We start from the raw sequence: 16,221 nt of genomic DNA on the forward strand, positions 1-16,221 counted from the left end.
CTCATGTGAGAGAGTCACCCAGCTGCCTTGAACTGTTACAGAGTTCCTGGATCAGGATGCTATTCCACTTTGAAGAGCAAGGGTGGGCACAGCTGGAGAGATGAGTATGCACTGGTCTTGCAGAGGACCCTGGTTTGATTCCCAGACTTACATCAGTCAGCTCACAACCACTTATAACTCCAGCTTTAGCGTATCTGTCACCTCTGGCCTCTGGAGCCACCTGCACTCCCACACACCTTAAAAAAAATAAATGTTGTAAAACAGCAAAGGGCAGGGATCAGAGAGGGGCTTGGGGTACAAAAATCTACTGGAGTAGACGGACCTTTTCTTCTCCCCTCCCCCTGCAGAGTGGGATAGACAGGCCCTGGAGTGTGTGTATGCAGGAAGGGAAGGCCACTAGCCTCCCCCAGCTCCCCAGCTAGTAAAGGAACTGGCTGGCAGGTGAGACAATAGCATTGAGCCATGAATACTCCTTTCCTCTCCCTCCACTTTCCCTCTGCTTCTCAAGGAGGGTGGGGTGGGGGAGGTGAGGGGGTGGACGGGATGGGACACACTTCAGAGTGTTGAGTTAATGAGTACCTCAGGGGATCATCAAATTTCCCAAGGAAACTTCTTTGTGTTTTGATTTGATTTAGGCCTGAACAGACACCAGATCTGAGGGAAGACAAGAAATTAGAAAGGGAACAGACTGGCCAAAGAATTGGCCTCGCCCACTGTCCCGCTTAGGTGAGGGTTGGTAGACTAGGCTCCACTCCCTTGCTCCCAGCCTTAGGGAGAGAGGCAAAGAATGACTAATACAATAATTACAAATTTCCAGCAGGGGAGGCGGGGCCTAGAGGAGGAGGAGCTATAGAGCCCAGAGATTGGACAGTGCGTACAGGAAGCATGGGTGGAGAGGCGTGATCACCCTTGGGATTTTAAAATAGAGCAATCACCAGCCTAGCGGGGTGCTTTGACAAAGTCATGATCTCCCATTCTGTGTCGGCCTCCAATCTGGATCGTTGGTTATGGTTGCTTCTGCTGATACTGGTGAGCCATCACGGGGCTCGGAACTGAGACCCCCCCCCCCTCCGCGCGCACCGTCCTGGCACCGGGTTTCTGGGCTGCAGGGGTAAGCTACGGCTGGCTGTGGACACCGCCGTCACGGGGCTCGGAACTGAGACCCCCGTCCTGGCACCGGGTTTCTGGGCTGCAGGGGTAAGCTACGGTTGGCGGTGGACACAGCAGTCACGGGGCTCGGAACTGAGATCCCAGTCCTGGCACCGGGTTTCTGGGCTGCAGGGGTAAGCTACGGTTGGTGGACACAGCAGTCACGGGGCTCGGAACTTAGACCCCCGTTCTGGCACCGGGTTTCTGGGCGGCAGGGGTAAGCTTCGGCTGGCGGCGGCGGCTGGCGGCGGCGGCAGGCGGCAGCGGCTGGCCGCGGCGGCTGGCCGCTGGCGGGTGGCGGCGGATAGGCAGATAGGTCGCAGTGTGGGCCGCTCCGGCGGGCAGGCACCGCCTAGCAGCACCTCAGGGCACAGTCTAGATATGCCGCACCGCCCTCTCATTGGAAAGCGTCTAAACGCACAAAAATTTCTTCTGATGCTTCGCTGGGGCATTTCTTTTCCTTCGATACAGATGTAGGCGCTCTGTGGCTCAGTCCTCTATTCCTTGGGTGGACAGCTAGGCTGGTACCGAGGTAAACTAGCTACTACAAAAATAGCTCTGCCTTTCAGGGACCTTTCTAAGCTCTGTCCCAAGATAGCTCATTGTCATTTTAATATTGAACAGCAGTTAAATTTTAGTAGGTGGCCTGCTCTACATATCAAGCTCCAGGCCAGTCAGAGCCACACACAGTAAGACTCTGAAAAACAAACAAGAAGCCTAGACAACCCTGTAAATGACCTTTTGGTTATAGTCAACTTAATTTTATGTAAATCCTTTCTCATGAGACTTTTTTTAAAGCCTGTTCTGGTGTCACACACCTGTAATCCCAGCACTCGGGAGGCCAAGGCAGGCATATTTCTATGAGTTCAAGGCCAGCCTGGTCAACAGAGTGAGTTCCAGGACAGCCGTAGTCAAGGCTGCACCAAGAAACCCTGCCAAGCAGGGAAAGATTTATGTTTTATAAACCCGATAGGATATAGCATTTGTGTGACACATTTAGATGCAACAACAGTAAAAAATAATCCTTATGTTGTCCTAAGATAGCATTTGAGCAGTCAGAGACCATTTACTTCAATCGGTGCTTTATAAAATCACCCGGGGCTGGAGAAGTACTTCATTGGTTAAGAGCACTTCGTCACTGGCTGTTTCTGGGCGGCTTCTCCTCTCAGAAGTCCGCTTGGCAGGAACTTACACTCTGTCTGATCGTCCCTGGGATTTCCTCCACAGGCTGCCAGTGGATGTACAATAATGGTGACTCAGAGGTGACTTACTGGTACTAAGTTAACAGTAGTTTGAGAATAGCTACATCCTGTGTAGCTCTTAACCTGGCAAAGTTCTCTGGCCCTCCAGGTTGGGGCTGCTGAGGCATCTCTGGAGACATCTTAGCACTGCATTTTGTAATTCCAGAAATCTCCAGAAGCAATCTAGACAATGTTGTAAAGGACATTGTAAAGAAAAAAATGATTGACTCAAATACTGTCACATAAAGAGGGAACTTCAAAGAAAGATTGAAGATGAGCTGGGTGTAGTGTCGCATACCTTTAGCCCCAACCTGGGGAGACAGAGACAGGCAGATTTCTGTAAGTTTGAGGCTAGCCTAGTCTATATAGGGAGTTCTAGAATAGCCAGAGCCGTGTAGTGAGACCCTGCCTTGTAAAAATAAATAAATAAGTAAAATATTGAAGATAAAAATCTCTTTGAAGAATACAAAAAACAGACTGTCCTCAAAGAATATTGAAAATAAAGATTTATTTTTTTATTATTTTTCGAGACCAGGTTTCGCAGGGTAGCTCTGAATGTCCTGGAACTCTCTCTGTAGACCAGGCTGGCCTTGAACTCACAGAAATCTGCCTACCTCTGTCTCCAGAGTGCTAGGATTAAAGCTGTGTGCCACCACTGCCTTGCCAAAAATAAAGATATTTTAGCAAATCCACAGTCTGACCTGTAGTCATTGTCCTTCCTAAAAGAAGGCACAGGTGAAGCAGGCAAGCATTCAGTCCTTGCAAGGCAGGGGGACAATAGTGAGCATTGCCTTCAGGGCATCGATGACAAGTTGTCATATTCGACAGATAGTGAGGGTGACTAAGGCGCCAAGCTCGAAACTCCTGCCTGACTTAATGGCAGAATTCCTGACAGAACAAATGGGCCAAGACTATGGCAGGGTGTGTGTGGGGAGGGCTGGGGGGATCATGTTATATGATCCTAATCTCTGAACCAGGAAATCTTGCAGCCAAGGAATTTCTCTCACTTATTGAGGAAACCTTGCTGAAGGGGGGAGCTCAGAACCAGAGGAAGATAAGACTGTGGGGAGGATGCTAGCCATGAGATGGGAGCCGAGAGCAGTGGGGATGTGAGAGAGGACAGCTCCCACGAATGTGCAGATGGGTCCTAAGGGCTGCTGCTGCGGGGAATTTTCAGGAGTGTGCCGTGTGAATGCAAACATGAAGCAGAGGGCCTCGCTTGCTGACTTCTTTGGCACAGATATCAAGCAATCTGCATTCTTACTCTGGGTCCCTTACGTTTAGGCAGGTCACTTAGAGCAGGAAGTGGGGAAGAGAGAGAAGATGCTGGGGACATACCAACTGTTTTTTTTTTTTAATATTTACTTATTTATCATGAATACAATATTCTGTCTGTGTATATGCCTGCAGGCCAGAAGAGGGCACCAGACCTCATTACAGATGGTTGTGATCCACCATGTGGTTGCCGGGAATTGAACTCAGGACCTTTGAAAGAGCAGGCAATGCTCTTAACCACTGAGCCATCTCTCCAGCCCCCATACCAACTGTTTTATGTGCATTATTTAATCTCACGACCCTAAGTAGTAAGGATGTTACCATCATTTTACAGAGGAGAAAAGTGAGCCGTGGCAAGGGTGAATAGTTTTTCCAGTGTGTGTCACCTACTAATTTATAGGCTCTGAACTTGCCTGTGTTATAGCATGGCTCCACAGATATTGTCCTTCCAACAATCCCCTACCAATGACTACCACGTCAAGCCTTTTGCCTTGTTTTTTGAGGTGGCAGGGTTTCTTAGCTTTGGAGCCTATCCTGGAACTAGCTCTTGTAGACCAGCCTGGCCTCGAACTCACAGAGATCTGTCTCCCAAGTTCTGGGATTAACACCGCCACCAAGTTTTGTTTTGTTTTGTTTTGTTTTGTTTTAAGACAAGGTCTCTCTACATAGAGCCCTGACTATTCTGGAACTCGCAGAGACTAGCCTGTCCTCCAGAGAGCTGAGATTAAAGGTATATGCACCATGCCCAGCCAGCATATACTCTTGACTGCCATCTCGCTCCAGCCCAAGAAAAACATTTAAAACTTTTGGGTACTCGGAGAAATAATATGTGAAGGTGAATTAAAAAAAAAAAAAGTGAGGCAGTAGTGATGCATGCGCTCAATCCCAGTGGTCTGGAGGCAGAGGCAGGTGGATTCTGTGAGTTTGAGGCCACCCTGGTCTACATAGTGAGAACCAGGACAGCCAGGGGGACAATAGGGGAGAAAAAAGCAAACAAACAAACAAAACCCAAGCAGAGCCCTGACTCCTTTAACCCTTTGCAAGTTGTTCCAACTGGCGCCTCCATCTGCAGCCCCACCACAGGAAGCAGCCGTGAGAGCCTGATGTTTGGATGGCAGGGACCTTGTAGGTCCCAAGTTGCAGTAGAACTCATGGCTGCTGGAAGAGAACTGGGGAATACTTCTGTGCAAGCAGCAGAGAGCCACCCAACCTTGCAGTGATCTGTTGTGCAGCCTTCTCCAGGCAACTGCAGGCTCCAGCGTTCTACAGCACAGCTTCCCATAGTCTCTGCCCCGTATGCTTTCCACAAGGGGGCTCCTTTTTGGGTATGTCCTTTTTCCACCATAATCTGACCACCCTCTGCAGTTACCAATAAACGTAAGCTGTCCCTTATCTTTTTCCAGCTACTGGAAAGTGTTTGTTCAGACCTTCCCTCCAGACAGAATGAGAACCACTTTGACTGCAGAAGCAATGAGTACTTTTCTGGGGACCTCTGCTGCAAACTCTGTAGTCCAGGTGAGTTCTGCAATGGGACCCAGTGCCGGAGCATAGACATGCATGGCCTTTGAAGCACACCAGAGGCTGTATAGGATGAGGAAGGTATGGACAGGGAGCTCAACTCAGCCACTGCCTACTCCCTCAAACTCTAGGAAGTGCCTCCTAACTCAGGTGCACAGACCCCCAAAGGAACCTCTTTGAGTGTTCAAGAGAGTTGGTGCCAATACTTCTACCAAGGCCTCACTAGTGGAAGGTCGCCCACCTACCCAGCTGAGAGGAAAGTTCAGAAAAGGGAGCTGGGAGGGTTAATAGCACCTACCTGTGCTTGCGACAGGTGCCAGAAGACCACTTGCCCTCCCTCAGTGGGATCTTGGCAGGACAGCTTACCAAGCTGTAGTTCATAAGGTCTTCAGGACTCATGGAGGCCCAAAATTTAGGACTTGATTTTTAATATTCTTCTCTATGATCTCTCACTTTCCCATCTCAATGTGGTTTGTTTCAAAAAGGAAATAGGACCGGAGGGATGACTTGGCAGTAAGAGCTGTTACTCTAAGAGGAACCCAAGTTTGATTCCCAGTACCTACATCAGGCATTTTCTCTTTGTTCTCTATGGGCACCTGCACATACTTGTGCAGTCTCTGTCTCTGTCTCTGTCTCTGTCTCTCTCTCTCTCTCTCTCTCTCTCACACACACACACACACACACACACACTAAAAATCTTAAAAACAGCAGCAACCATCAATTGCCGTAAATGAAAAATGATTGATGTTCAAATAGATACAAGAACCAAACGCTGAGACTCAATGGGCCGTCCACCAGGCTGGAGTCACTTCAGGCCTAACTGAAGGCCTGCCTGACCCTGCCGCAGTTCAGCAAGCGCATCTTTGACCCTGTCATGTCTCAGTCCCTTCTCCATGACGTGTCTGTCGCCTGGTCATGTCTGCAGCTGTCCTTCGGGGAACACATGAGAGGCCATGCTTGCTGGACTTGATCATTTTCCCCAAAATTAGTAGTTTAGACTTTGCTTTGTAATTTATAGGAAAGGAAATTCCCAGGGCCATCTGAACATTTCTAAATTGGCATCAGAGAGCCTGCACCCAGAGGTACAAAATGGTCCCAGGAGAGCTTGCTAGGACTAAGAACTGTCCTGCCTTTAGGAAAGGCATAAGGAGTTGAGTGTGGTGGTTCACAGCTATAATCCTGGCACTGAGAAACTGAGGCAATGGGCCTGCCATGAGTTCCAGGTCAGCTGGGACTATTGAATGAAACTTTATCTCAAAAAAGAAAAAAAGTAGTAAGAAAGAAAAAAAGTAAGCATGGTAGCTCATGCCTATAATCCCAGCACTTGGGAGGCTAAGGCAGGAGGATTGCTATGAATTTCTGGCCAACTTGAGCTGTACCATGAAACCCTGACTTAGCACCACCACCACCAACAAAAAGAGGCCAGAGAAAGAAAGTTCTTGCCAAGTGACATGTTTATGAGGCAGTTAATGGAAGTGACCTGACTTCACCCAGGTCTCAAATGCTCCTCAGAAACCTGGGACTGCCCACTCAAAGGGGAGAACCTGGGACTTGAAGGGCAGGAGTCGGTTACTTGTGGCTTAGAAGCTGAGCCCTGCAGGGAGCCCAAGGAGCCCGTTCTACTCACCACTGGTTTTCTCGGTTCCTAGACCCTGGAGGTCAGGTATCCATAGGAATGGGTGCAGCTCAGGAAGCCACCAGCCGTTGCAGATCCTCAAGCAGTTTGTGACAGCCCAGAGATTATTTAGAACTTGTGTTAAAGACTTAAGGCCACCTGGAGCAACATAGGCCTTAGCCCTGTGTGCCTGGAGCAAGACTGATCCCTGTCTGCTCTTATCCACAGGTGAGTTTGTCCAGAAGTCCTGCACGGCCTCTCACACCCAAGGAAAATGTGAGAAGTGTCACCCTGGGTCATACACAGACGCTGCTAATGGCCTCGACTCTTGTAGACCTTGCTCCAGCTGTGATAAAAGTAAGTATGTGACTGAGCAGAGATTGGACTAGGAATGACATTTACTGTCCAGCCGTGAGAACTGCAACAGAGTCAGAAACACATTTGTCCAGCACTGCACGGAGTAACCATGACTGATGGGTGCCAGGATGCAGCTGGGGAGTCCCACTAAAATTTGTTTCTCTTAAGTTTTGTTTTCTTTTTGTGGACATGGTTGCACAACATTTAATCCCAGCACATAAGAGGCAGAAGCAGCTGATCTCTGAGTTCAAGGTCAGCCTGTTTACATAATGAATGCCAGGGCAGCAACCGCTACACAGTGAGACCCTGTCTCAAAACCAAACCCAAGCAAAAATGATCCCTTATGAATGAGAGGGACTCAGTAAGAATGTCAGAAAAATCACAGCCACGAAGACAGCCTTCTGCCATGGTTTAGGTATTTCTCTCCTAATTGTCAATTGAATGCAGAACCTAGTAAAAACACATGGAGGTAATGAGAAAAGTCCCCCCTCCAAGGATAGGCAACCATGTGTGCAAGTTCCCAAACTTAGAGGAGTTATGTTTGCAAGTTCAAAACATAGAGGAGCTTAAAGGGCGGAACAGTAGGTGTGATTCTGGAGGCAGCTCAGAGAAGAGGCACACGCCTGCATGAGTCAACTAAGAGGATACGGAAAGGTATGTAACAAAATTAGTTTTTCAAAATCTTTAAACAGGCTGGGCATGGTGGCATGTTGCTGCTTGTTTTGCTTTTTTTTTTATTCTTTTGGCTTTTTGGTCTGCAACCCAGCTCCCAAAAAATCATACATGTTATCTTATTCTTTCTTATAAATGCCCAGCCTTGGCTTGGCTTGTTTCTAGCCAGCTTCTCTTAAACTATCCCATCAATTTTTGCCTCTAGGCTTTTTCCTTTCCTTCTGTACAACTTACTTGCACTTCGTGACTGGCTGGGTGGCCGGCCCCTTCTTTTCTTGCTCCTGGATCTCTCTTGCTACTTCTTCTTCCTCCCAGGGTTCTCCTTCTATTTATTCTTTCTATCTATCAGCCCTGCCTATCTTTTCTCCTGCCTTGCTACTGGCCACTCAGCTCATTAGACCATCAGGTGTTTTAGGCATGCACAATAATACAGCTTCACAGAGTTAAACAAATGCAGCATAAAGGAATGCAATACATCTTTGCATCATTAAAACAAGTGTTTCGCGGCATAAACAAATGTAACCCATCTTAAAATAATATTCCACAACAGTGGTATATGCTTTTAATCCAAGCATGCTGGAGGCAGATCTCTGTGAGCTCAAGGCAAGCCTGGCCTGTATAGTGAGTTTAAAGACAGCCAGAGCTACACAGTGAAACTCTGTCTCAAAACAAAACAAAACAGACTTGAAGTAATTGCTGGGGCAGTGGATGCAGCTCAGTGAGTGAGTGCTTGCCTAGTATGCAAAAGACCTGGGTTTGTTCCTGGCATTATGGGAAAAAATTTCTGTTTTGTGTGTACATGCATGTGTGTATGTATACACATTTCTGTGATACTGAATCATGTTAAACTAAATGACAAATCCCACAATATCCCATGCCTCAGCACTGTCACAGGCATCTCCAAAGCATAAAGATGGAAGCAGGCTGGGTATTGTGGCACACATCTCTGCTTCCTGACTTAGGAGGCAGAAATAGGATAGATAGATAGGTAGATAGATAGATAAGATAGATAAGATAGGTAGGTAAGTAGATAGATAGATAGATAGATAGATAGATAGATAGATAGATAGATAGATAAGTAGATAGATAGATAGATAGATAGATAGATAGGTAGATAGATAGATAGATAGATAGATAGATAGATAGATAGATAGATAAGATAGGTAAGTAGATAGATAGATAGATAGATAGATAGATAGATAAGATAGGTAGGTAGGTAAGTAGATAGATAGATAGATAGATAGATAGATAGATAGATAGATAGATAGATAGATAGATAGATAGATGATAGAGAAAGGTCACTTTGGTGTGTGGCCAGCCTGACCTGTGCTGTGAGCTCTAGGCCAGCCAGAATTACATAGAGAAATATTATCTCAAACAAACAGGCAGTCAGGCAGAACCATATTCTATAATCACAGATTCCCTGATGCTGTAAGACACCTCCAGAGAGCAGGTCTGAGAGACCTCCCTGCTTGTGCCCGCTGCTGAACTCTGAGAATGGACACAGCCTAGCTTCAGAGCACCGGGAGAGGTGACACTTACAGGTCGGATCTTGTGGTGCGCTCAGCTGTAGACACAGGTTTAGATGGAACACCCCAGAGGGAAAGTCACCTCCTTTCCTAAGCCATCGAGTCAGTCTCCATTAAGAGGTACACACCCAGAGCACCATCTTACTTGCACTTCATGACTGGCTGGGTGACTGGCCCCTTCTTTTCTTGCTCCTGGACCTCTCTTGCTACTTCTTCCTCCTCCCAGGGTTCTCCTTCTATTTATTCTTTCTATTTATCAGTCCTGCCTATCTTTTCTCCTGCCCTGCTACTGGCCATTCAACCAGGGATCTGGACACAGGGTCACTAGGAGCTCTTCAGCAAAGAATGAGGTAATTAAATAAGGCAACGCCAGAGATGTCAGATGGAGGTGGTGGCCCCGGGGAGGGGGAGCCTCATGGAGCAACAGTGGGTGTACAGATCAGATCAGGACCATCTGCGATGGAGGCCTCACAGATGTTTGAGGTTATGGTATGGGATGCTGAATAGTGAATCTCCCAGGCCATCATCTGCCTCAGCTGGTGGCCACCCTGGAGGTCTGAGGGTGAGGATGTTCATAGCAGTGCTTTTTAATGTTCAGTACATCTGTGATGGCTGGTAAGGCTCATGCCGGGACACGCTGTTCCTCTCAGGTGATGGTGGGGTCTGTGTGCATATTTGAGGATGCTCACCTTGACCAGACCCTACTCTTCCTTGGATTGCAGGCCAGGAAATGGTGGCCAACTGCTCTGCCACCAGTGACCGGCAATGCCAGTGTCGAAAGGGCCATTTCTATGCTGACCCTCAATCTCCTGAACTCTGCCTCCCATGTAGCAAGTAAGAACACTGTGGTGTGGGTTGGTGGTGGCTTTATACATCGTTTGAGTGACCTCTAGTGTCCAGAAAAGGGGACAGTCTGTGTCATTCCTTGTCAGGGGAGGTGGGAACTCTGTGGCCTGAGGGATTGCTAGACATATCCAAGGCTAATGTCCCTAGACAGAAAGTAGATATCACCAGCCAAGGGACTCAGTTTTCCTGAGTGATATCTTCGAGGAGGGTTCTTCAGTGTATCAGGATTTGGGAGGGCTGAGGAAAGCCTTATTCATTCCCAGGAAGATATAGGTCTGGGTTAAATTGTGTGGGATCAGATGGAGTTGTTGCATCTTCAAACCACTAGGGGGAGCCAGCACAAGCAGCAGGTCTGGGGAGTGTTGTCACACTGGGGAATCTGAAATCAGTCCCTGGTGACAATAGGGCAGGCCTGTCCTTTTTCTCCCTCCAAGGCCACCAAAGAGGCTATGGAAATCAATGGAAGAGGAAAATGTAGCAAATTTTGTGTCATATTTAGTGAAAATCACACAATAGTGTCTGAGATGCAGTGGGGCTGGTGGCAGCCGTGTGGTCAGAGCCCTGTTTCAGATCTTGGATCATGATGATGCCTATGTGGTTTGGAGCAGGCATGAAGCCTTTCTGGGCATCCTTTGATGCTGGTTGGCAGGAAGAACTGAGGGTGTCTCTTTGCAGGTGTCCCCAGGGAGTTCCTGTCCTCCGGGAATGCAGCCCCACAGCGAACACGGTGTGCAGTTCGACTAGGACAGGTAAGACAGATTCATGCTTAGTCACCATGACTATTTTCTTAGTGAATGACAATCCACACAGCACAGCGTTAACTGTTTCAAAGCAGATATCAAAATAACACTGAGCACCAGCCCTCCATCTGTTGCGAAACACTCATCCCCTTAAAGGAATCTCTGTCTCTGTCAGACCCTGACTCTCCCAGGCCAATCTGCCTTAGTGGCCTGGCCAGTCTAGACTGCTCAAAGAGGTAGTGTCACCATGTGTAGCTTCTGTGTCTGGGTCCCTGGCCATCATGTTTCCTTGTAAAATATTTTGTGTGTATGGGTATTTTGCTACATGTGTGTCTGTGCTCCTTATGTGTAGAAGAGGTGACAGATTCCCTGGAACTGGAGTTACAGATGGTTAAGAACCACCATATGCATGCTGGGAACTAATCCTGGGTCCTCTGCAAGAGCAGCCAGTGCTCTTAACGACTGAACCATCTCTCCAGCCACCTGAGCAGCATGTTTTAAGGCTGATCTAGGTTGAAGCTGTCAGAGCCTCATTCCTTTTCATGCCTGAATCATCATGTACAACTCACATTGTCTTCATTCATGTGTTAGTGGAATTTTTAGTAATTCTTTACGGTAATTAGACCCTTGAGCCGAAAATCCAGTAGGGAAGAGGCAGCCTCTTCCACAAGTAATGCTGGCAAATGGACATCCATGTGGGGAAGAATGAAGTTGGACCTTATTTAACAATATATGCAAAAATTAAGACTTGGCTGAAGCTCAGTGGTAAAGCATTTTCCTGGCATGCATCAATCCCTAAATTCAACCCCCAGGACTCAAAAAACAAAACAAAAAAACAATAAAATCCAACTGGAACACATTGGCCCTGGCCTATAGTTTCAGCACTGTATACTTGTGAGTGTCAACATCCCATGAGTGGGAAGGAACCCAGGGTCCGTGGGTAGATACATGAACTAACAAATGTATGGTGTGGTCAATGGAATAGCATTCACTCTTGAAAAGCACAGATGCTCTGACACAGCCGTATAATAAGCCTTGGAGACAGTGTGCTAAGTGAAATAAGCCTGGCCCTAGGGGCAAGTGTGATTGTACTCCCAGGCAGTCCTGGAGCAACAAGCTGACAGACATGAAATAGAGAACATGGAGAACCACAGTCAGGGACAAGACTGGGCGGTTAGTGTCCACTGGGGGACAGAGATCAGTGAGGGGAGATGAGAAAGTTCTAGAGACTGCTGTGGAGATGGCCGCACAGTCACGTAAAGACACCTCGGATTGATCAACTGTGTTCTGAAAGTTTCGTGTGATGTGTGTTTTACCCAACTGTAAAATAGTCAACAAACTCTTGGGAATAGGAATGTCTCCTTCCTGTTGGAACACAAGGCCAGTTCCTTCTGCTCCCGGGAGTGCCAGGCAGCATGGTGGCCTCCCCTCCTGCCTGTGTGAGTCTGCTTTACATCACTGTGATAAAATGCTGACCTAGCAACTTAGTGAGGAAAGGACTCATTTTATTTGCTTACAACTTACAATTCACTATGAAAGGATGTGGGTGGGAACTGAAGCAGAGGCCATGAAGAAATGCTTCATGGCTTGCTCCTCGAGGCTTGCTCCTCGTGGCTTGCTCCTCGTGGCTTGCTCCTCGAGGCTTGCTCCTCGAGGCTTGCTCCTCGAGGCTTGCTCCTCATGGCTTGCTCCTCGTGGCTTGCTCCTCGTGGCTTGCTCCTCGAGGCGTGCTCAGTTTGCTTTCTTAGACTGCTCAGGAGTGGTACTACCCAGGGTGACCCTCCTCTTTTGATTAGCAATCAAGAAAATGCCCCACTGACTTGCCTATAGACAATCTGATATAGGCATTTTCTCAACCAACATTCCCTAGGTCACCCTAAATTATGTCAAGTTGACAAAAAATGACCCAGTTCCACCTGTGTTTGACCTGTTCATCAGGCCCCTCCCATCCAGGAAGAAGACTGTTGGCTTCTCCATTTGTTCTTTATCATAGACTACCAGAAAAAAAAAATGTCTGCTCTTGATGAAAAAAATTCTTTCTTTTTTTTTTCACTTTTAGATCAAAGAAATCGACTGTTCTCACTAACTGTTCTCCCAGTCTTGGCTGTTATTGCTGTTTTCTGTTATTGGCTGCGTAGGTGACATCTGTAAGCAGCAACCTGGTGGTGTCTCTTCTTAGGAGTAAGTGACGGGTTAACTGAAGGCAAATCCTGTGTGTCTGGGTCCACAGAACAAATGGCTAACTCAGAACAAATGGCTAACCATGATGCCTCTGAGCATACCAAAGAGCATGCTAGCCTCCACGCCCACTCACTTCCTGTGGTTCTTCTCAGCCAGCTCCCTACTCTAAACTTCTTCAGCTCATGGGCTCTCCCTTTCCAGCTTCTCATTTCTATAGAACCCTGTCATTCAGCCATGTTCCTTCTTGGTTATCACTCTGTTGGCATTCTCTTGCCCCCTCTTTCTTGGTCCTTTCTTCTCTTTCTTTCTTCCCACCCCTTCTTCTCATGGCCCGATTCAGTCTGCTGGCCATGTTTAGTCTTCTACTTTCTCTCTTTGCTCTGGACTCTTCCAGATGTCTCTAGCTGTACTCTCCCTCGTGCCTACAATAAAAACCAACCCCCACTGTAATTGGAGTAGGCATGTCCTCACTTTTTACATCTGTGCCTGAAACCCAGGAGGAGCAGATATGAGCCCTTCCAAGGGGCTTGGCTTTTCCTAACTGACTTGACTTCCCTAAGGTATGTAGCTCTGGATCCTTTGTTTCTGCTGGCCTCTGCCAGCCCCCGTGGTTGACCTCAGTTCTAGAGTTCACCTCTTCAGCTGCTTCTTCCTTACCCTTACTCTATTTGTCTCTCCTTGCCTACTCAGTAAGCTTCTTCTCAGTCTCTTGCTCCTGGGGCCTGCTGTGCCCTCTTGGGTACTCACCACATGGGCATCTCAGTGCTGAGAGAGTTGCCCCTCTTCCTCTGTTGAAACCCTCCCTTTTCCCAAAAGCCTCTCCAGTTTACCAGGCTGTGGCCACTGTTAGATTGACAGCCCTTCTGTTTCAGTTTTCCCAAGTTCCTCCTCCACAGAAAAATGTCTCAGACATTCTAGGTTTGGCAGTTGAGGAATTAATGCTGTCCTGTGTGCCACAGGGGAACCTAGGGTAACTCTCCGGGTAGTGGGTGAGTCTCTGTCATTTTAAGTGATACAGAAACCATTTGGGTTATACTTCGTACTCTAATGTATCCTTCTCAGCTCACTGATGATGTTGATGGCTAATTTTAGCTTTATCAGTTTGACAACAACAAGCACCCAGCTCCTCCCACAAGGCTGCAATTGTCTGATCAGTCTATTTCATATATAAAAATCAGACTCACAGACAGTTTATCTTGCTGGCTGACTTCACTGTAAAAGAGATAAACTCACAAAGCAGGTTTCAATGTAACTTTTTACTATTCCTTTATTGAAAGGAACTTGTTTTACAGTGGCTACTCTCACTAATCACTGGTGTCTCATAGTAAACTATGGATGGAAAGAGAAAATCTTTGATGTTTATATAATTTAAGGTATGTAAATGTAAATTGTAAAGGTCTGAGGATGTAAAAGCTTAAGTAAGTTAAGAGGGTCTAAGAAAGTGATTTAAGACATACAAATGCAAGATATAAATGTCTGAGGGGGTGATTTAAGGTGTGTGAGAAATTAGAACTGTTTTAGATTTACTTTCTTCTTCCGATGCTATTGTTGTAAAAAAAAAAGACTTCAAAATTTCAGAGATTTAACATTAATCAGTGAAGTTCTGATAAACTATTAATCTAGCGCTGGCAAAGCATTGCCTACTAGAATCATGGTCACAAGATTTAAAGGCAGGAGTCTGTGAATTTTCTGCAGTGTAAATTTCAGTATAGTTTACAAACAGTGGTAGTGATAATATTTTAAAAACTTTTATCTCTTTTTTTGTAAATTTGAAAAATTCATGTCAACTTCAGGGAGTCCTGACTTTGACTCTGCCTGTCATTGGTCAAACAGGTTCCAGATAGATACTCCTGTCAACCAACAGTCTAAGCTTCCCACCTTCTGCCTGTTCTGGAGAGTGGGTTCTCTCTCTCTCTCTCTCTCTCTCTCTCTCTCTCTCTCTCTCTCTCTCTCTCTCTCTGTCTCTTTCCTTCCCCTAGTCTTGTGACTAGGGCCTCAGGCCTGGAAGTTTCAAGAGTACACCAAGGTAAATATTTTCCCCTTAGTTCCTTAACTTTACCTTCTGACACTAGCCTGTATCTATCCAAATAGATTTCCAAAGAAGACTGCAAAACACTCCTAATCAAAACCAGCTAGTCCTGGACTGATGTAAACTAGATGCTTCTGACAGACCTTCCAACCAGCCTGATCGCCTGACTCGAACCAGCACTTCCAGACTACTCCAAAGCAGACTACTTCCTAGCCCCAAGCAGTCCCACAGAACCAAGGCAGAAGTGAAACAGATGTTTGCCAGCCTGCGCTCCTGTCCCTGGCCTTTGACCAGCATTCCAGCCTTCCTGGGCCCTGACGATGACACCCTGATTTCCACTAAGAAGCAGTTACAGAAGAGATTACATCACCCCTTATCATTAACAAAAAAGCTGGGATGTTGGATCTAAAAGGAACTCAGGACAAATGGCTAACCATGGTGCTTATGAACATACCAAAGAGCGTGCTGGCCTCCAGGCTCACTCAGTACCTCACTTCTCAACTCTTCTCACCCCATCTCCTACCCTAAACTCCAACTCAGGGACTTGCCTTCCTCCAGCGTCTCATTCCTCCATAACCCTGCCATTTTGACCATGTGCCTTCTTGATCCTCTCTCTCTTGGTGCTATCTTAGCCCCCATTCTCTTGCTCCCCTTCTCGTTATGGTCTGGTTCAGTTCACTGGTCATTAGTCTACTTTCCCTCCCTGCTCTGAACTCTTCCCATGCCTGTCTGCACTGTCTCTCATATTTATAATAAAGAGCTTCCACTCAACCATACCTTGGAGCAGTCATGTCTTTACTTTATAGACTGGGAAACTTGGTGTCCTATTAACCACCCAGGAAAATGCTTTATATTACATAGTGTTGGTCTCAGGACCTTGCTACCTACAGCAGCAGCAGGGCAAGATGCTGGTTTTCTCTATGGTCCACCAATCCAGGTTGTCCATGAGTCGGCTGGGATCTATTTCTTGAGGGGCTGCTAGGTTGATGAATAAAACTGGCTTTACTGTCTTACTGCTACACCCATACTGACAGTTTAGTGGCTTAAAACAACAAAAACATATTTTTAT

General features: G+C 46.9%; 1 protein-coding gene across 4 annotated transcripts; it reads left to right on the plus strand.

Annotated features, from left to right (window-relative positions):
- Positions 1–896: 896 nt before the first annotated feature.
- Positions 897–15,928, plus strand: LOC125415857 (tumor necrosis factor receptor superfamily member 23-like). 4 transcript variants are annotated; one of them, XR_015003153.2, is made up of 8 exons: positions 926–1,029; positions 4,738–4,990; positions 5,069–5,180; positions 7,027–7,155; positions 10,079–10,190; positions 10,878–10,951; positions 13,002–13,123; positions 15,215–15,928. XR_015003153.2 is itself a non-coding variant. In XM_048458414.3 (7 exons), the coding sequence occupies exons 1-6, from the start codon at positions 964–966 to the stop codon at positions 13,082–13,084; spliced, it is 576 nt and encodes a 191-aa protein (XP_048314371.3). In that variant the 5' UTR covers positions 897–963; the 3' UTR covers positions 13,085–13,123; positions 15,215–15,928. The 4 variants fall into 4 exon arrangements, 3 of the variants coding, with proteins under 3 accessions (XP_048314371.3, XP_048314372.3, XP_085549532.2); XM_048458414.3 differs by lacking the exon at positions 4,738–4,990 and having other exon boundaries at positions 897–1,029; XM_085693406.2 differs by lacking the exon at positions 13,002–13,123.
- The last annotated feature ends 293 nt before the right edge of the window (positions 15,929–16,221 follow it).

The sequence above is a fragment of the Myodes glareolus genome, chromosome 7, assembly GCF_982192425.1.
Source record: "Myodes glareolus chromosome 7, mMyoGla1.1, whole genome shotgun sequence".
Classification (NCBI taxonomy): Eukaryota; Metazoa; Chordata; class Mammalia; order Rodentia; family Cricetidae; genus Myodes; species Myodes glareolus.

Coding starts and splice junctions, on each gene's coding strand:
- LOC125415857 (XM_048458414.3), top strand. CDS start 964: ATGATCTCCCATTCTGTGTCGGCCTCCAATCTGGATCGTTGGTTATGG. Junction 1,030..5,068: donor GGTTGCTTCTGCTGATACTG/GTGAGCCATCAC, acceptor ATCTTTTTCCAG/CTACTGGAAAGTGTTTGTTC. Junction 10,952..13,001: donor GTGCAGTTCGACTAGGACAG/GTAAGACAGATT, acceptor TTTCACTTTTAG/ATCAAAGAAATCGACTGTTC.